The following is a 20,997-nucleotide window of genomic DNA, read 5'->3' as shown; positions in this document are numbered from 1 at the left end:
CAGGGTGCTGCTGTAAATGAGCTGCCTTGTTAAATGTGTGTCAGTGTGCACAGTCTAACGATGATATTCATCCTTTTGTTTTTTAAGTCTGTCTTTCAGCTTGATGATTGTGAATACAGACATAAAGAGGCTGCAGATTGGAAGCTTAAATAAATGAATGAACTGCACATGCTTAAGAAATGACATAAAAAGACAATAAGCTAATAAGCAAAAGTGTAGCCCACAATAAAACAAAACAGAAGTACTGAAGTATTGCCTTATATGTTGTTATGGTCATCTGTGAACGCGCATTCCTGCACAGAAACACCGAGCACGCGCATCTTGCACGACAGGCAGCCTTCGTTGGAACAAAGAAGACGGTGGTGGAGTGGAGGCTGTTTTGATCCAAGGTGGAAGGGGAGGAGGGGGAGGAGGAGGGTCCAGAGCATCACTTACAGGATAGAGGACCATCTAGGATTTCTCTCCTTATCTCTGGCTAATAAACGAGGTTACGTCATTCCTGGACTACGAGATGTGGGGGCGTGGCCTGAGCGCCGTGACAGGCGTGATTGACAACCTGGCCAAGCTGATTAAAGGCACAATCAGCCATTGAGGACTGAATATAAAGAGAGTCAAGATGTTTTAACAGCTGACTCCGGTGGAAATTCACGGTACGATATTGATATATGTTTACACTGATATCTCCCATATGTAGAATAAATATATATCGATATGAATTTTCAGAGGAAGCAGCATGTACACACATCCAAGGCATCACATGGTACACATCATTTCTTAAAATGAAGCACAATTTCTAACACTCAAGCAACCTGCCTTTTTAGGTGTATAATAATCAATTAATGAGTTAATTATTAGCAGCTATTCTGTCATTTATTATGCAAGTATAATTGTTGATAGTGTTTTTTGAATTAAAAAAAGTCTTGTGTTCAGTTTAAACATCTTAATAAAGATTTTTGACACTAAAATGAATCATTAAAGCACTAAAATGTATTTTTCTTGCACAGAGATAATGACCCGCAAACTGCAGTGAACCAGCACACTTCAGTTGTTCATTATAAACACATTATTACCGAACATAAGTGTTTCTATTTTCTTGAGTGCGTTCATTTGTGCGCCTGTTATTAACATGTCAGGACGTGTCTCTGCCTCCACCTGCATGCGCTCCGGACTGTAGTGTCTCTTTAAAAGGCGATCCCATGCACAGGATTCAGGGGGCTGGCCCTTGATCGACTTGCATGCTGTGTGTGTGAGTGTGTGTGCATGCGTGTGTATATGTGTGTGTATGTGTGTGAGCGCAAATCGAGATACAGTAGTAACCCAGAGTGAGGTGGCAGTCTTATTCCACATCGACTTGCCCTGCATACAGCCTATCTATCTTCATATCGCAGAGCGCACTTAAGAAGTGAGAGAGAAAATAGTCAAGATGGCATCTGGAAGTGGCTGTGGACAATCCGGGATCTAGTCTTCACTCTTTTTTTATTATTATTTTGTAGCTGCTACGGAGCGCAAGTGACTGGCCGTGCAAGGTATTTCATTTAAAGTCTTCAGGGGGGGATTTCGTCTGAACACTTTCTCCTCAGCCACCGCGCTCCAGTGGGTGGATTCAGATCCTCGCACCAGGGTTTTGTGTAGCCGCGTTATAGAGTCGCTACATTTAAACCACTCTGGTGATTTTCTGAGGGTCCGTTTAGCGAATCTTCACTGACAGACCTGCACGCTCAGTGCTGTATTGTGTTTTGATGAAGCATGCTTTAACTTTGCTCTCACAAAATGTCACAGATGTTTTATTCTCTCTTTATATCTTCAACAGGCGTTAATAACTAAGTTGCTGCTGGCCCTGTTGGGACTCCGCTGGTGAAGAATAGCAACAAAGGACGGGAACGCGCATACATGGGACGCGACTTTGACAGCTCTTCATCTCTTGTCTTGTAACTTTATTATCTGGCATCGGGGGGGTGACACTGTGACCGGAGCAGGAGATAATGGCTGAGGCTCCGCTCTCCGACGCACTCCCGGACTTGGACGTGGTCATCGACCCGGACTTTGAGCCCCAAAAGCGGCCCAGATCTTGCACCTGGCCGCTGCCACGACCAGACTCGAGCTCGGTGAAACCAGAGAGCAACGACACAGATATCATACCCGAGGAAGAGGATGACGAAGAGGACAATGCAACCCCCACGGCCAGTGTCAGTGCCTCTGGTGTGTTGGCAGAGGACCAGAGTAGCAACAGCCCCATTGCCGATGGAGCGCTCTCCTCCCCCGGCCAGGATAGCGGAGGCTCCCCGCTCTCCACACACTCCCCGACGGCCACCTCTGGCGCACTGACCCCCAGCAGCTTAGCTGCTGCGCAGACCCCAAGGAAAGCATCCTCTCGCCGGAACGCCTGGGGTAACCTCTCCTATGCCGACCTGATAACCAAAGCCATCGAGAGCGCACCAGACAAGAGACTGACACTGTCCCAGATTTATGACTGGATGGTGAGATCCATCCCCTACTTCAAAGACAAAGGCGACAGCAACAGCTCTGCAGGATGGAAGGTAAGAGAGACAGTCCCCACCACTCACCCACCCCGGGGCCCCCCTCCTTCCTCCATCAAAACAAAAACAAAAAGCATGTGGCTTGTAAACCCACTGACGTACACACACTCAGACAGACACTCACACGCACGCAATTACGCCAGCTCTGTCGAGCTTTTACGAGCGCCTATTTTGGAAAGTCTGGCACTCATTATACCTCTCATTATCATACTAATGGAAATTACAGATCAGTCAGAAACAGAGGAAAAATGAGAAAGAAACACATCAGGGGGTCACTTCACATCCTTAATCTCTTTACTCAGTGTGGGGGTTGATGATCTTTGCATCTTTTACATTTAACCAAACCATAAAATTCACGCTGGAAGCATGTTCATGCCATTTTTTTGTCAATTGACCTGCTTGGGAGGGATTTGGAGCACACAGACGTTGAAACCAGTTTGTCTGGAAACACAGTGGCCCATTTGGAGTGATGCAATCCTGTTTGAGACGCACAGAGAATGATACAATTACATAAGACAGTTAGTGAACAGCAGTTAATCCAATAATGAGCCAAAGAGCTGAATGTAAACAAAACACTGTAACAATATTACAGCGTGGAAACATGTGATTTATAAAGAGACATTTCCTTCATGTGTTATCTGCACAGTGAAACTTTATCACGGTCCAGTACAGTCATTCCCTTACTTTTTGTGCGTGGTGTTATATTTAGAAACTAAATTTCCATCATGCTATAAACCACAGAGGCATTGCCCTGTTTGCTGTTTGTTATGTAAACCTGGCAGGGATCTGTCAGTCTCTTGGGTCAGGTAGGCCACTGCCAAGGTTGCTGATCCTGCCATGAGGGAATTACATAATGACTGGGTTGTCCTGAGTTTGTGTGAGCGTCTTTTTGTGTGTGCGTGTGTGTGTGTGTGTGTTAAATCGATCTGGACGCCCAAAAGACATATGGGACCTGTGATAAGGAGAGTAAGGGGAAGGCACAAAAGGTCAGAGGGCAGAGATTAACACCTACCAGAAGCTAAAAGACCAGTACCATGGGGTGTGGAGCCTATAGGCCACATTTAGTCCAGGCTTCTCAAATTTTGATTTGCCTCAGAGCAAAGGAGGTTATCTGTATAGTTACACCAAGTCAAGGCCGGGTTCACCATCTCCATGCAGAGGTTGTTACTCCTGGAATTTCGGGTATGAGGGCCAGGCTGTCAGTGGTTTAGTGTTACACACAGCCTGTCAGTAAATCTTGGCAGCAGCTCACAGCCAATTCCTTCTTTAGTGTTCTTATAAGACACCCGTTTTTTTCAGGGCAGACTCTTCTTGCTTCTCTTCAAATGCAGAGTTGTGGCACAAATCACCTCTTTTCTACAATGAAACATTCACAGCTGATGGGCAGGCTTCTCAGAAAGTCCATGAAACCAAAGACAAACTACACAGCCAGGTTTACAGAGGACTACCTCTTTGCTCTCTATTTCACTCTTAGGTTTCACCTCCACACAGCAGAGCCAGGTTTGAACACCTACAGTTTCATGCAGCGAGGGCGTCTTTGTTGAGGAGATTTGCTGAGCAAATCCTAGTAATCCCCCTGGGTTTCTCTCCCGGGCTCCCACCTACGTCATTCTGCTTCATATCTTTATCAGTGTACCGTCAGATGGTCAGCAATAACACTTTTGTCATCCCAAGAAAGGGATATGCTTTTAATAGAAACATACAGTCTGTTTGTGCATTGTGTAGAAAGTTGTAAACATGCACTGTACATCACACTTTGTGTTGGATTTTGGATTCTCCTATTATAGTGTTTCCTGGTGTAAATTTCGATTTGACGGTTTAATTGTGGCACTGTGGTAGTTGAGAATTCTTCTTAAAGGAAGTCAGTCAAGCTCAAAAATAAGTTCATATCACTTGGCTTGTTCTTGAAGGTTAGCCCAATGACTACTGATTATTCCACATTATGAAATAACTTTGTCCATAGTAACAGAATCAAATTAGAATCTTTATTGTGTATGTTAAGACCTGTCAGTTCAAGCGCTGAGCCCCCTTTTTTTTAATCATGCCAGCTTGTGTTGAAATGATGTCCTGGAGGGGCTTGTCTGGAGTGGGAGTGACGGGCTGCTTCTCAAAATAGCACCTGTAAACACACACATAACGCTCTGAGTGCGTGTCTGTGCATAAACGAAAGATTAGGCACTCGTGTGTATGCATTGGTGTGTGTGTCTGTGTGTGTGTGTGTGTGTGTAAGTATTCCTGGCAAAAGTGAACCTTGTACTCTAGTGTTACTTAACCCTGCTGTAACAGGCTCACTGATCCCAATAGAAGGCCACCACAGGCCAAGACCTACTTATGTCACATTCTTATTTAAGAGATTTCTACACATAACATACAGTACATACAGTTCTTTCTACCACAGATCAAGTTGACTACCTCAAGTTCTCCCGTGTGTTTACATTCCCGCCCAGACATGCAGAGACACATACACTGACTTTGTCTGGTCATGTTCAGACGTATCACCGCTGCTCATGACTGTGAGGTTCTGCTGCCTTCATTCAGACAGGCCTCTGATTATTTCAGTACATTTCTTTTACTGCAAGTGTTGCTGGTGACAATTCTCCAAACAGTGCAGTGGCCAAGGTTATACCAAAAATGTGTCTAGCTCCAAAATCCTGGTTCATGTGTAGAACAGCTGCAACACAAACAACGTACCCATCACACATTCATGCATTTGACTTTGTCAGGAGGCGTATGGAAAACAGCCATTATCATTTTAATGGCCTAGCCCACTGAAAAAGTTGATTCTTTACGGCTGAAATTATTTATTGTTCCTATCAGAGCGGGACAAAGGGGAAGGGGGCTCAAGCACAAAAACACATTAGTCCTTTCATTGGCTGTTCATCAATGCCGAGTAGGGGGGAGCTTTATCTGGATGATAAGATCCCAGTGTAAGCCAAGACATGGATACTAGTGGCTAGACTGAAGCACTGTCTGAGTTTGACATGAAGGAAATACTGAAGAAAATAACAAGAATTAACCTGGTGGAGTGTTTGAGGGTGTGTGTGTATGTATGTGTGTATGCAGAAGAGCTCTGGGATGGATGTGGCTCAGTGCCAAACTGGAGGTACTGAACCAAAAAAAAGCAATAAAAAAGGGGGAGAGGGGTGGTGGGGTAGTACAAGGAGGGAAAAAAGGGGGAGGGAAGTAAATTAACAAGCTTTGCTCTAAATTTTGTATTACAACCACCCTCTGGCTGTGATTCCCTATGGAGAGGTTTGAGGCTTTGCAAGGCCAAAGGGACGGTGGGTTATGGGAACCCACCAGCTCCAGGCTCCTCTCCAAGCCGAATAATGTCACCCAGAACCAGTCCACTTCCACGTGGAAGAAACCCCTCCGGTTCTGTTCTAGTTCTGTTTTGAATCAATGGATGCATCCTGACCCATGAATGCTACATAAGCAGCTGTTCACAGGTCAGCATTGTTTTTACAGCTTGTTTCACCTGACCTTAAATGAGCAAAAACTCTGTTTGTGTACACAAGAATTAAGATTAATTGGTTTGAAGAAACATAAACCAGAAATAGATTTGCGGGTAGAAGTGATCAAAGGTGTCAAACACCTTAACTTTATGTCAGCATTAGTCCAGGCAGAAAAACATGCAGAAATAAGTACATGTGTGTGTGACTTGTTATCTGTCTTCTTCTTATATAAAATGACTGATAAAAGACTAGAAAAGAAAGAGCATATTTTTGTTTTGCTCATTTTTTTCTTGGAATTTTCTTCTTCGTCCTCACCACCCCATGTCACCCTCTGCACGATCTGTTCTCCTCAAAGACTCTTCTCAATTATTCAGTGCACTTGGGATGAATTCAGATCACGGTATTAATTTTTAAGAGCCTGTTCTTGGCTAAAGGCTAACCCTCTTTTACAGTTTCTGTCCCTCCTTCATTGCTTGAACTCTTCTTTCACTCCACTCCCCCTTTCTCGCTCTCTCACGCCATCCCTCATTATTTCCCTGCCAGCTCCCTCATTTGTCTGGATGTAAAAACTCTGTGGTGAGCAAAAAACAAGTTGTTCCCTTGTAGCCCACCACACAACTCTTGAAATCTGTTGTTGGCTCTAATGAATGGAGATAAATCTCGCCCTCTCCTTTTGTTATGAAAGAAGACGAGAAGGAGTCGGGGGATACTTTTTGTAGCCATCATGGTAACACTGCAGCCTTTTCCCTTTGAGACAATCGTGATATTGTAAAAGAAATGAATAGTCTGAAAATCTGTGTGTGGCTCAGCAGCATAGTGCTGAGCAAAAAATTCCAGTCCGAGGCATATTTTGACAATAATAACTTAGGACAGACAGGTCACACAATTTATATGTTGTGTGTGTGTGTTAATCCGACACATACATGGGGCAGCTGCATGCACATGCCCTGCCCCTGATAATATCTAAAATACAAACACTTGCATCTCTGATTACATGCCGATGAATAGATTTCAATGGTGGAGTATGTAATTAGAGATTCTTAATTTAAAGGACAGGTTTGACACTATAGAAAACATGGCTCGGTCTGGTAGTAGACAGTCCAAGTCAATGCATGCTAAGCTTATTTGAAATGCTACTGGCTCCAGGTACATAGCTCCACATTCTCACAGCCTTACAGATTTTTGTTCAGATTCCTTTGAGTCATATTGCAAGTCTCCAGGTGGAGTTTCAGCATCAGCTTTCAATAGGTTAGTCAGTAAATATGAATGCAAAGACTGCCACAAAGTCAGTGTTAGGCAGAGGAGGAGATCTGTGGAGGATCAGTCACACAGGACTTTTATCCAAAGATGCTAACTGCAAAACTGAAGTTTGATTCTCACGAGGACACATTACTCTTTTGCACTTTATTTTTTATTTACTTGTCAGGTGAAGGAACAAAAAAGTCACCATGGTAACAAGTTCGGACCAAACTACAATATTATTTTCCAGCCTAAAAGCTGCCCTTATGTCATCTGTTCCATCTGTTAATTTAAAAAATGTTCACATATTTTACATCATGTTGAAATATTCTCTTAAATCTCAGACTCCTGTAGGAAGGAAACTTGTAATATTCATTCTATTAGTAATGGTGAGCATGCCTAACACACTGATGCTGTCAGGTTTCCACAGTCTGCATGCTAACAAAGCTGAAGTAGGATGTTCACTGCAGATTAACTAACTTAAGTCGCTCCTTGAGGTGTAAAACTACAGCCTGAGTGTCTTCCAGAGTCTGTTGGAACATTTCTGGTCCTGCTATCAAGACACCCCAACACTGTATGTTTGCTCAGCAGTTTATGCAACGTCAGATTACACTGATCTCTTCCAACTGTTGGTGCATGAAACTGTTGTTAAAGTCAGATAAGTGCAGCAAAGTGCACTGCTTAAGATGCAAGAATTCATCAAGAAACTGTGAATAAAAATAGGACCAAACCACACATTGTCACGCTCAGAATGGTTGAGCAGTGGTTTGTCTGGTGGTTATAGGCATATTTTTAACTATGGTTAGCAGGATTGTCTCTAGGCTTCCTCTATTCCTGCTCTAGGCTGACTGTTCTCTAGCCCTGACCTTTGACCACCACCTCAGAAAAAAAGGTTAAACAAAGAACATTTTTCTCAAGCAGAGGCAATAAATTACACAGAGCAGAAAAAGTTATAGTTATGCCTGATAGAGCCAGTCTGACTGGAAAATCATGCTATGAACTCCCAAGATATACTGTCTGTCTGGCTCTGTAAAAATAAATAAAACATGTATAGGAAACCAGCAATTACACACACCCCACTTAACCCAGTTTGCTCTGTCTGCTAGCAGCTGGCTTGAGCGCTGTATACATTAAAAAACAAAATATTTCCCAATCTATTTCCATAAGTACTGTGCATCTAAATGTATTTATTTCATGAGAATATGAATATATAAGCCAATTGTCACCCCATCATTTCCCGCCTTCCTCATTTACCATATTTATGATTGATACAGCAAATTAAAGAGTTGGCGTGCAAACAGTAAAGGAAACATTTTGTTTCTGATAAACAGGAAATGGGCAGCAGAGCACAGGAAATCTGACTGTGCAGCAATGGAAAGTCCTTAAAAAAAAGTCTACAGGGTTGTTAATGACCATCCAAAAGCTGCCGTGCCCTCAGCTGCACAGTGTGTGTATGAATACTTGGGTCGACAGGGCGAGGAGGGTAAGAGGGAGGGGGGTGTTGCTTATGTGTCTCTATAGCAACTGATAACTTGTCAAGCAGGTTGGCCGGGGGGATGACAGACAGTTTGGCTGACAGCTGATAACAGAGTGACCCAGTGAACGCACCTCCCTTTACATATATACACATACAGTGCCTGTACATGCCTCCCATTCTGGCCCTACTTCTCTGATAACCACATTGCTGAAGCGGGCCCCTCGCCTCCTCCTCCACCTCTGTAATCGACTCCCTTCACCACCATGCATGCCATACATACACCCTCTGAGAGTGTGTGTCATATGTGGTGACATATTTTTAGAGTTTAAAATTATATTTGTGTATTTCAGGACATGAATGAGCAGGTGAAGCTCCTTACCTCTCTACACCCTGCGCTCTCTGTCGACAGCCATCAGCCCGTGGCTTTTTCAAAGTTATCATCTCTGAATTCACCTCACCAAATGTGACTCTCTTTAAACTTTAATTTGTTTTCTTCTGAGCCTGTCTCTTTCAATTACACCACTCCACCTATCTGGCATCACAGAGTCTGCAAAGGACAGAGTGAGCTACTGTTCCTGATTAACATTTAACTTACTACAATAAAGCTTTCTGTGTCAGAGGAGCAAGACAGAAGAAAGGAGGAGAGGAATAGGTGGTGAAAGTGATGTGCTGCTGACAAGTCTTTCTGCGTTGATGTGAGTCACTGTTAAAACCATAAGATTATCTGCTTTCACTGTACTGTTCTCCCTCCACATCTCTCACCTCCCAAACCACTCATACCCCTCCTCTTCACTCAGGGTTAGCCCAGATTGATGACAGCAGATTAAACCCAGATTATGTTAGATTAGATGTTTTGGAAGTCATCGTAGCTGCTAAATTAAGCTTACTCACCTTTGTGTGTGTTTGTGTGTGTGCCAGCATGTATCATAAGCGTGAGTCACAGAGTTAAACACTTCTCATAAGTGATTATGATTAGCTGTCAGAGTGGTGTGATGTACAGTCTTGTACCAATGATAGAACCATTGTCATTACTACACCAGGTACTTTCCATTGCAAAGCCAACTGAATTGATAAAGAACTTGAGTACAAGTTCTGTGAAGGACAAAGGCAGCATGTATTTTTTTAGGGAAAATCCAAGTCACAATTGTAAACATGCAGCCTGATTGACTAGCAGTGTCAATGAATTCAGGGCTGAAATTAATTCTGCTATTTATTATTGAGTAACACTGACATCCTCCTGCCATGGTAGTAACAGTACAGTAATTTTCTGTCATAAAAAAAGCTGTGATTGACTGGCATTAATCTTCATCAATATTAAAAAAAAATCGATCGTCCTGTCTATTGTGCTTTTGTCCCGGTCAGGGAGCAGTTTTACCTGCTATGTAATATCTCTCCTGCCATCCAACCACAGGCAGGGCACTCCCAGATTTGATAACCAAAGGCTGAGAGTGCCATCAAGCAGCCATCCTGCCAGCCACCTGTTCAACCCACAGGTTTTCTGTAAGGGACACACAGGATTCTCTTGTCTCTGTGAAATCCTATAGGTCAGACTCACACATGCAAAGCGTGTTAGTTTCTGGTATAAATTACACAGCTTGAGATGTGTTGCTGTACACATGCTGGGCTCCACTGTTCCACATCCTCCATGCATCATTAAAATACAGGAATGATGTTTTCCTTTCTGGGAATCTAATAATTGTTCCCATAATGTCCTTGAAGTCATTTCTTTTCACAAAATATGGTCACTGTGTGTGTGTGTGTGTGTGTGTGTGCTAAGCGTATAGGGCCCACTCAGCTAGCAGCTTTAGAGTCCAGTGGGCCTCAGAGTCCCGCACACATCAGCTTTTTAGCACTAATCCTACTCTTCATGAAGTCACAGCTATGGCCCTGGACTTCAGAGGTTATGTTTGTGTGTGCCTGTGTGTGTGTGAGGGGGGGAAGAAAGTCACTGGGATGAAGGCAAGCCATTGTTGAGCCTGCTTCAGCCTGTGAAACAAAACAGGGAGGCTGATGGTAGCAGCTGAGGTCACATCAAAGAGTGTGTTCCTTCATGTCTTCATGTTTAAACATTCTATACAAAGGAGAAAATGTTGTTTGCTTCATATAATTTAGGTTTTTTACAGTTCCCTCTGTTTGCACGAGAGGCTAACTGTGGCCACGATGGAAAACACACTGGGGATAGAATTTCAATTAGACATTTTTGTAAAGTCACTGGGATCCATCTGCTATGGGTGGAGCAAGGAAAAACTGCATTTGTAATGTATGGAGTCTGCACGCAATATCTCTGTTGTTTTAGCCATGGTATATGGTTTTCATACATTACTCTGCAGTTTGCAGACTCAGCCTTTACTGTTCAGATGTGCAGGAATTAATGATTTGATGCTATGCAGCCTAACTATTTGGTGAGTCCTGAATCAGTTTATGAGTGCTTCTTGTCATCTCAAAGTGAAGAAACAGACCATGTCACAACCCAGATTACTAGGTCAGTGTGGATCTGAGGAGGTTGGCTCCTTTCTTTTCATTTCTTCATTCTCTCGTCTTATCTGTTATCGTTTACGAGGCCTAGGTAAACCTCTGTGTTTGCACACCTGGGTTTTATAAGGGAGAGTTGGGGGGGGGGGGGTGATAAGTGTCAAGAGACATACCTGCAGAACACAGCCACAGCAGATATAGGTCGATCTAATAAGCATGCAGATAGAGATGCTGATAGCGCACAAACTGACTCGACCTTCAGCCAATAAAGTTTTTGGGCAGGTTTGTTTGAATGGGAAATAATTCGGAGCTGAAGAGCTGACTGAAGAATCTTGAAGATGAATTCAGCTCTTTTAAGGCTGAAGGCGAAAATGTAGCGCGAGTGAAATTGGATGCTACGGTTGTGGGCAGGAGAATATCTACCTTAAGCTGACACAGGAAAAGGTTGGAACTTGACTGCTGGCCCAGTAACCCAGAGAGAGAGAGAAAGATTTCTGTGGGACCTCTAAACCACAAACCTACAGCCTCAGTTTGGGCAGCTGTACTTCTTTCGCCTTCTTCCAAAATTTCTGCTCAAATTCAGTATGAATGTATTGTATTTGATGCACACCGAGGATATGAGTTATGAAATCTCAGAACCAGTTGAGTCTGTATCAGAATAAAAAGAAAAAGTCACAGCTAGTGTGGAAATATCCCAGAGGAGAGGACTAAACTGTACTTTGCCCTTGTGCTGGTCTGGGTCATGAACTGCTTTACTTCCTGCATCTGCATCACCTTAACAGTCTGTGAGGGTTTGTTTGATGTAAACTTATGACCACACAGGCTGCACGTGCCCACAAGCTAGGATGTATGTCGAAACCCAATGTAGAAAACAATCAATTTTTCACTGTTTCTTTTGTGCAAATGGTAACAGTACATATTGTACGCACACTGTACAATAACCAGGGCATGTTTTATCTGTGCAAAGGTTACAAAGGCATTACTGCTTTCTAAGAAATAATTGCTCAAGACTTGGCTGTCCCAGAAAAGCTGGGTATGTATTCTTTAGCCGATAGCACTGAAAGGATGGTGATTTATGAATAGTTAGAGCACAGTATTTCTACTGCACGCTGTGGCAGACTTCTCTCTTTACATATCATTGTGCAGATCTCCTGCTCTTATCTCTCACCACGTGCCATGCTTTTTTTTATGCGGGTAACTGGACAGAGAGGATGCCCAACAGTGTGTGTGTGTGTGTGTGTGTCTGTGCGTTTCATTGCTTATGGGGGCATGAAATCGTTCCAAAGCCCCAAGGCACATTGGGCACCGCTCTACCCAGACACAGAACCTTCCTCTCTGTTTTATATACACACACGCTCTTTCCCCTTAGCCCTTCCTTCATCTTCACCCTGTGTGGCAGTGTGTTTGTATGCATGATGTATGCATGCATCTGTGACTCCTCTCTACTTGTAGATCATCCCTCTGTTCCCACGGCAACTTCTATCCCAACCAACTACCCATCAATCACTTAGTGCCTTAGTGCTTCTGAGGAGAGTAACCGATACCCAGAGACACTGACCCCGAGACCTGGAGGGTCTTCATAGCAAGGACAGAATGCAGAATAAACACATGGACAGTGGGAGGGGGAACGAGTATGCACCACGAGACAGAATACGCACATAAAACTGCCCCCCAGTCATGGAGACATTCTTTAGTGGACTTATTTCCATGTTTTGCTCCAGGCATTTGAAAGTGTAGGAGCCCTGAGATAGTAAAGGCTTTGTGCTCACTATGAATATATGGGCACGTGTTGTGTGTGTAGTACTGTACGCACAGGGGGCACTAATGCAGGGGAAAGCCCTGGCCTCAGCTGTTGTTGTACATTTTTCCCCAGAGAGAGCTCCCTCTCTCACTCACTCACTCTCTCTCTCACACACACACATTTTGCTTTCTGGAGGAAGCCTTCAGGTCACTGTGACAATTTCAGCAAAAAAGAGCAAGAGTTGAGGAGCAGAGAGAGGGCCCCTTGCCTTCTGTTTTTCTCCTCCTCCACCTCTCTCCTTTTCTTCAGTGATTCCCTCAACATATTGGTGGTGGTGGTAGTGGTGGGGGATGGGCATGTACAGTGTTGGAACTCGTGATCTGGCTCAAGAGTCAAGCGAGCAAGGCAGTATGAGCAGTCCCACCCTGTTACACTGTTACTATCTATGCAACAGAGTCTACACGCTATAACTGTGCATGAGGATAATTAAAGGAACACACCCTGTTTACACCAACATCCATTAACGTATACATCTCTAGGACCAACGTCAAATATCAGGTTGCTGGACCTTTAAAATTAACACACTGGTGCTTTTTTACTAATATCTTTAACAATCACACAAAGGGACATTTAGTGCAAACTATCCCTCCTCACACTACACAAAACAGCATACCTCCGACTGCAGAATCTCAGCTTTAGAAAGAGTGCGTTGAGGTGGTGTTGCACCATCTCGAGTGGAGGCCTGATCTGTTCAGGCCGTAGGGACTTACCAGCCCCTTCACCCCTCTCGTTTTCACAGTACAGTGTAATTATCCCAGGTTAACCCCCCAACACACACACACAGACAGATGCTGGAGCTAAATGAGTGCTGATCTTTTATTTTTTATATACAAGCAAGTCAATATTGGTCAGGAACCCACTGTCAAATGACCACTTGTGTCAATTTGTGCATTATTCATGAAGTCTCATCACCCCTAATATGCTCAGCCCTCCAGTGAAAAAGGGGGGAGGCCCAATAATCCATTTTCAGAGTGTTGGCTCAGTTGTGCAGCGCTACATAAGCCTCCATCTCTTCAAATATGGGTTAGTGTGCCTCATGGTGCCTCTTCACTCCCCTCCTCACTGCCCCCCACTTTTTCTTGCAGTTTGCTTTTCCTTTTGATTGTGTTTCCTTTGTGTTTCCTTTGACACTGTTTTTTCCCTTCCTTCCCTTTATTTTTGCCTCCACAGCAGAAGGATGGCAAATGGAATAACATAGAACAGAAATGCAGTATGTGTTTTGCACGTAAACATAGCCCGCATGCTTATGTAAGCTTTTCTCTTGGAGCCTGGAGTTAGCTGGCTGCAGATTGAACTTTCCATTTCACTCACTGCCAGGGATGCCCTCATCCTCTCTGTGGTGGCATCATGCTGTCAAAGGTGTGCGTGTGGTTAAGAGCTATCTCAGTATCTCTGTCTACTTGCTGCATTTAGATGAACTCAGTGTTTCTGTTGTCAGCCACAGATGCAGATGTAATGTTGTTGTAATGTACACTTTTATCAATTATTTTATCAAAGTCCACATGTGTGTGCTTTTAGGAAAATGACAGCTCAGAGGACAGATCTAATGCAGCTCCTCATAGACATCACAGGATTATGAGGTTTAGCAGCTAATCATGAGATGGGTAACGGCTAAAAATGGACAGCACAGGTCATTGTACTGGTGTTACGTCAAAACGGCAACACTCAGATGTTGAATTCAGCGCCTTTAATTACAGGATTTGTTTCTGGCTTTCATACATGTGAAGCAGTCATGAAACCAAACTAATCTAAATTCTGCTGCTTCTGATATTTTTAGAGGTTGAGCAGAGACCTCAGGTACAGAAAAGGCTAACCCGAGCCTCGAGCGGGGAAAGGAGCAAAGACAAATATGGGCCACTAATCCACTCTGCAGCATTAGCCAGTATTAGCCTTCATCTGTCTGCGGTTGTAGCACCATAAGACACTCAGGCTGAGAGCAAACATGGAAGGAAGAACCATTTATTTGTTTGGCTCCTCTCTCTGACATTCGAATGTTTCTCTCTCAGCCTTACCCTCTCCCTTTTTCTGCCTCTTTCTTTTGCTCATTTTCAGTCACTCTCATCTGTCAGACTCACCCTTTCTCTATCTGTCTCTCTCATTCTCTCTGCCGCTGTATGATTACTGAAAACTGTATGGAGACAGTGCAAGAGCTCTGCGAAGAGTGGCTGATACCATTGGCTGGCTGGCACTCCACCCCCACTCATGATTGGCCGCAGGCCTCAACGTAGGATTCAATCAGCTGGGTGGAAGTGTATGTAGGTCAGTGTGTAGTGATGTGAGCCTTCTCTCTCTCTCTCTCTCTCTCTCTCTCTCTCTCGCTCCGTTCCCCTCCTCCAGCACAGCATCGGTTTGGTGAACCGGCTGTTGTGTTAATTGGCCACGTTCCAACTTTCAAACCCAGTCTTGAGGCGAAAGAGGAAAGGGGGAATAAAAGCAGAGAGGTTAAAAGAGGAAGGGAAGTTGAAGAAGTGAGGAGGAGGAGGAGGGCAAAGGAGAGTGGGTGGGGGGAAGGGAATAATTTAACATGAGGTGCCCTGTTGCACTCAACACTGCAATAGTACAGTGTGTAAGTCAGTCAAACACACACTCACATCGACACTATACAAACAGACACCTCCTGGCAAATATAGCAGCACATCGTGTTTATTTTCTCTCTGAATGTTGAAAGAGATGGGACAAGAAGAGTATCACGAATAAAACTGATGAAAGGAGATGCTGAATTGATTTTCTACTATTTGAATCACTGCATGCAACTGGCTCCTTACACAGACGCCAGTAACAGCAGGGCATCCTCACAGTTTTCTGGTCCACAATTACTTTGACAGAGGGATGTTTTGGTTTCTAATGTGATCAGTTGTGACTTTGTGGACACAGTAAACCCATTCATATAGACGATAATCCTGCCACAGCTGCCCCACGCGTCTCATTCCAGATTTTCAAGTGAGTGTGCCGCCCAAGGAGAGGCCGGCTCAACGCTTCTGTACTCCACTACACCGGTGAATAATTCACGCTAACCCAAATTCTCCTACACTGTTTACTCTACCCCTAAGTGCTCCCACAGACAGACAGAAATACACACACACACTAAAGCACCCCCTGTAAGTGGTGCTCCCTAGGCGTTGCCCATAGTAGACTAACCCAGACAAGCAGACTGTGAAAAGCAGACAAAATAAAGTCTTGTACACTTCACTTTACTACTCCCTCTGCACCCATGTCTGTCTGCTTACTTCACATTAAAAGCACCCCGCAGCAGTTTGTGCTCTCTGCAGCCCTCCCTCTTTCTCTGTCTCTATCTACACATCTCACCCTTTCTCACCCGCCTGCATTTTCTTTTAATAGGAACCCACCATTTAGTTCAGTACAGTAGGGCTCACTGCGTTTTAGATGAAGCCCTGCCCACGCTAGGTAAAGAACATTCCCGCCTGTCTGGCTTTCTCCTATTTCCTCTTTTAAATCTCGTCCCTCTTGTTTCTGTCTTCATCTCGCCCTGCCCTATCTTTGAACTTAATATGGTGGAAGAAAGCCACCCCCCCCCCCCCCCACACACACATACACACAGACTGACTTTAGCCTGACTTTACCCCCTTACTCAGCCATCCACTGACCCACTTACCACAGAATAGGGCACCAGACGGACTCCAGGGCACTCTGGGAAATCTAAGCTAAAAACAACCAAATACATACTGTCTGCATACACACACACAGACACGAAATGAACAAGCTTACACAGAGTCTAATCAAGCAGACCATGAAACAAACAGTTTGCATTTCTGCCAGTAGTGCCATGCCAGTTTGAGCAGTGATGTCATCACTTGACTTGCTCATACCAGGAAGTCACATATTTCTATTCTATTTTCTATTTCTATTTAAATACATGAGAAATATGCAAATTTACTTTCTTGTTGAAAATTTAGACGCAGCTGTTTAATCTGTACAAAAACATTATGAATAAAGATCCGTTGTAAATGAGATAAAGGAAATTTATCACAGTTAGAAACACACACCCACAAAGCATGTAATATAGTGTCACCACATATTGCAATTTAAACACAAAACACACCATAGAAACTGTAGAGTATATTTTATCAGACAGTACTCCACGTGCACAGACAACTGCTCATTGAAGCTGCGGCACTTGAAGCTGGGGCAGTAGCTCGTCAAGCCTGTTCAGCCCCGTCTTCCTCCTTGATCTTGTGACCAGGCAAGCGAGCGACAGGCCGACCAACTAATGCACTTCCACCACTTCCTTTTTCCTTCGGTTATTTCTGTCATTTTGGGGCTGGTGGCTGCAGACTGCACGTGCCACACTGTATAGACTGCTGTGAGGTTAGCATGTGAGTTCAGAGGGCTAAAAGTCACAAGTTGTATTTTACCCTGACAGTGGACATCGGAAAACACGTTTTTTTGTTTTTGTTTTTATGCATACACCGCACTGTGTTGTGCCACTACTTCAAATTTCCTTTAGTTGTTGTCCTTTCGTTATTTTACCTCCTCACTGACTTGCTGTCTAAAGCTATGTCAACTTGTTGCATGACTAGCATTCATCGCCAACCCTTTCATTAGTGCATGCATGTTTGCATTTGGGCCAGACGGCTGTCAATCAGCTACAAGGGGATGTTTTTTAGAAGAGTCATTCACACACACACACACACACACACTAAGATGCTGTTTGAACATATGAGTGTTTTTTTATTAGCATGTGGAAGCTGTGGTGTTGAGCCTCGCAGAAAGAGGCCCACGCTACTCAAAAGCCTGTCAGCGCTTTTTTTCTGTCTTCTTCTCTTCCTTTTTTTTTCCTTCCATTTTTTCCCCCTCTGGTTTACAAGGCCCTCACACACAAGCTCCAAAGGATTACCAGACACACCCCTTTCAGAAGCAGTGAGCCCTACAGCTCAGTGGTGTGTGTGTGTGTGAACATTTGAGCATTTGAGACCTCACACTTTCTACCCACTCTGCCTCCTCCGAGAAAATAATGTGTAGGAGGGAAGACAAAAAGAGCGGTAGAAGCAGAGGAGTTGGGGGGATGTAGATTGAGTGATTGCCACTCACCAACACAGAGCCACTAAAAGATTCAGAGAGTAGAGTTCTGGCCTGCAGCCAACTAGTGCCACCATATAGCCTTTGTGCGAAGGGTTGACTCAGAAAAGACCTTTCAGAAAGGGGAAGAAAGGAGTAGGAGATGACAGAAAAACACAGAAACTGGCAATGAGAGAGGACATCTGAGAGAGGAGATTGGGGGGAAAATAATCTCAAACGAGGGAGCTGTAAGGGAGAGGACAGACAAATAAAGAAAGGGAAAGAAAGAAAAAATGAGGAATGGGAGGAGGGTTTAAACCAGATGATAGAGACTCATTCATGAGCATGTACAGTAGATTAAAAGATCAGGCCATAGTTACACTCTTCTGCCCATTATTCCACCCTCTCATCTTTCTTCACCCTCCCCCCCACACTAACATCTAATAAGATGATAATCTTACATTAGCACATTATTATTAATGTAAACACACTAAAAAGGTGACTGACTCCTCTCCAGTGTAAAATGGAGAAACTTTGTATGCAATAATGAGCACACTTTGCAGGTTCTAGTTTCTGCCCTATACGCGAGGTCAAGGGAAGTGCGCTGATGTCACTGAGTCACTCTCTGGCAGTTGTGGGCAATGCCACTAACATCTTAGATGATGCGATTATATACATCTGTGAGACCTTTGTTTCCTGTCGTGCCAGCATGTGTGCATGTAATGCAGAAGCAAACTACACATGCACAATCACTCACAGAAGATAGGAAGGGGTTAGCTGTACGTTTTCCTTTATATTAGCAAAGCGTTATTAGAAATAGTTTCATAGCATAAATATAAGGTGCTGTTTTGGGAAAATAGCTTGAAAGTGAGGGGACACTGTGATTCACACTTCATCTGAGTGTTATGCAAGGAAAGACCAGCTATTTTTGTGTATGTATGGTCATGTATGAAGCAAAGGGCTAAGCTGGGAGCACTTGAGAGAGCTAGGACAAAGAGATGGATGAAGGAAGGTGGTGGAGGGCCTCTTGTGTTCCTGCTGAACCCTCCCTGGTCTAGATAAACTGGGGCCCATGTGCCCATACTTGCACCCCCCCAAAAAAGAAAGAAAAAAAAACCTCTATAAGAAGGGCATTTAAGTGGTCATGTCACCCTTGGGCTGAAAATAAATACTTGATAACAATATACAGTCTGCTAATGAAATTCCTCCAGAGTCACCATGGCAGTGAAGTTCACTTCAAGCAGAGAGGACAGAGTGGAGGTTTGAAGCATTTGGAACAGGCATTAAACATGAATGCTACTTTTCAGAGGATACAAAATGAGTTATTTTCTTGCTTGCTTCATGAAAGAACAGCTTGGCTTGCGAATAGTGAAGAAAAAAAAGCAGAGGAGTGGGTGAATGGGTCCCTTAGGATAAAAAACGCATGTTTTAAAATTCACTAGAGTCTGGCTTATAACCTCTTCAGCTTGTTTCCCCCAGACTTCCTGTGTACTTTTTCATAAAAACAAAATGCCATAACAGCACAGCATAACTACAGACAGACCAAAAAAAGTCTGCATTGTGTAAGATTTTTTTTGTACTACAATACAACTGTAGGACTTTCCAAGACAGAAAGCAGAGAGGAAAAACATCTGAAAAAGTGGGCTTCTGTTATGTTTTGCTCAGTGGCTGTGGTTTACAATCTCTGTTTAGTGTTAACATCCTGTTTTGGCCATTTCAGGATTAATTCTTGATTCATGTAGTGTGTTTTTTGGTTAGCAGAGATAGAATAAACAAAAAAAAAAAATATGCAGACAAGAAAGTCTGATGGGGTGGACGTGCAGATTTGAGCTGACACAGCAGTGTGGAGTTTGGAATCATGACTACGTCATCATCGTCATCTCCTTTGGCAATGATTAATAAGCTTAACAGTTGCACGCTCCACACACACACACACAAATAGACCTGGGTAAACGTGGGTACTCACGTTTGCTCACACACACACACAGACAAGCTTCCAGGCACTGATGTACATCAAGCGCAATCATGTCCGACACACTAACACATGCACTTATGCACACTGATGAAGTGGGTTATGTGGTCAGAGAACAATAGCTTTACTCTAAAAACCAGGATTTAAAAAACAGGAGGTGAAGTAAGACAACAGGGAATCATTTCTATTTTTTGTTACTTTATATTCCAGGATTTGTGTACCATTTCATGAAATATTCACATTTGCAGTCAGGAATCTCTGAATCAACAACGTACATTTACAGAAACAGGCGAATCCAGGTCAAGATTAGAAAAGCACAGAGAGTTAAGACAAGCTGCTGCTCTCCTTCCTTTTGTCTTGAAACAGGAAGTCATGTGACTCCTCAGAGGGCAAAGAATGAAGCTTACTGTTGCTGGGGGAAAACTCATAGGTGTCTGTGCGTGCGTGTCATTCTGTGTTTGGCTAGCAAAGGTTAGGATCTCCCTTTGCGCACATGATATACACTCGGGACAGATTGAGCATATGCGTGTCAAAGACCTCCACCATCACCACCCTGTTCCCTGTTCTCCAGCTGCTCAGCTGCTGTGTAGGAGGAAGAGAGCTGACAGGCCTGAAATTGCTGACATCAGCAGAAACAGCAGACACGCAGACAAGTATACACATAAAGACACAAAGAGAAGCACTTTCTAGAGGAGAGGTGGTGAATAGATCAGGCCAGGGAAGCTAAACTAACAAAGTGCTCATATGAGTTCTCACTGGCTCTAATATAGCAGTAAACCAGCAGGCTCAGAGGTCAAAATGGTATCAACTTAAAAGAAACACACTGCTCTAAATATGCAAATAATGAGCCAGCATGGCGGTTCAGGCTGAAGCAGATAGTTGTCATGATGGCATGCCTCTGATGCCACTATGTAACATGCCCTTCAAAAGTGAGCCCTAAAGAGGTGCTCAATACCTGCACTTCAAATGTGCAGGAAAACTGCCCAGACAGAAGAAGAAGAAACGCATGTCAGTGCAGAATATACAAT

General features: G+C 43.8%; 1 protein-coding gene across 1 annotated transcript in view; it reads left to right on the top strand.

Annotated features, from left to right (window-relative positions):
- The first annotated feature begins 1,213 nt into the window (after nucleotides 1-1,213).
- The window catches only part of foxo3b (forkhead box O3b), a 34,254-nt gene continuing 14,470 nt past the window's right edge, over nucleotides 1,214-20,997 (top strand). The window contains exons 1-2 of the mRNA XM_028396657.1: nucleotides 1,214-1,526; nucleotides 1,811-2,537. Coding sequence (XP_028252458.1) covers nucleotides 1,983-2,537 — 555 coding nt within the window. The 5' untranslated portion in view covers nucleotides 1,214-1,526; nucleotides 1,811-1,982. The remainder of the gene's footprint in view (nucleotides 1,527-1,810; nucleotides 2,538-20,997) is intronic.

Source organism: Parambassis ranga, chromosome 24, assembly GCF_900634625.1.
Source record: "Parambassis ranga chromosome 24, fParRan2.1, whole genome shotgun sequence".
Classification (NCBI taxonomy): Eukaryota; Metazoa; Chordata; class Actinopteri; family Ambassidae; genus Parambassis; species Parambassis ranga.
Note: the sequence above shows the minus strand (reverse complement) of the source record. Positions and strands in the feature narration are given on the sequence as shown.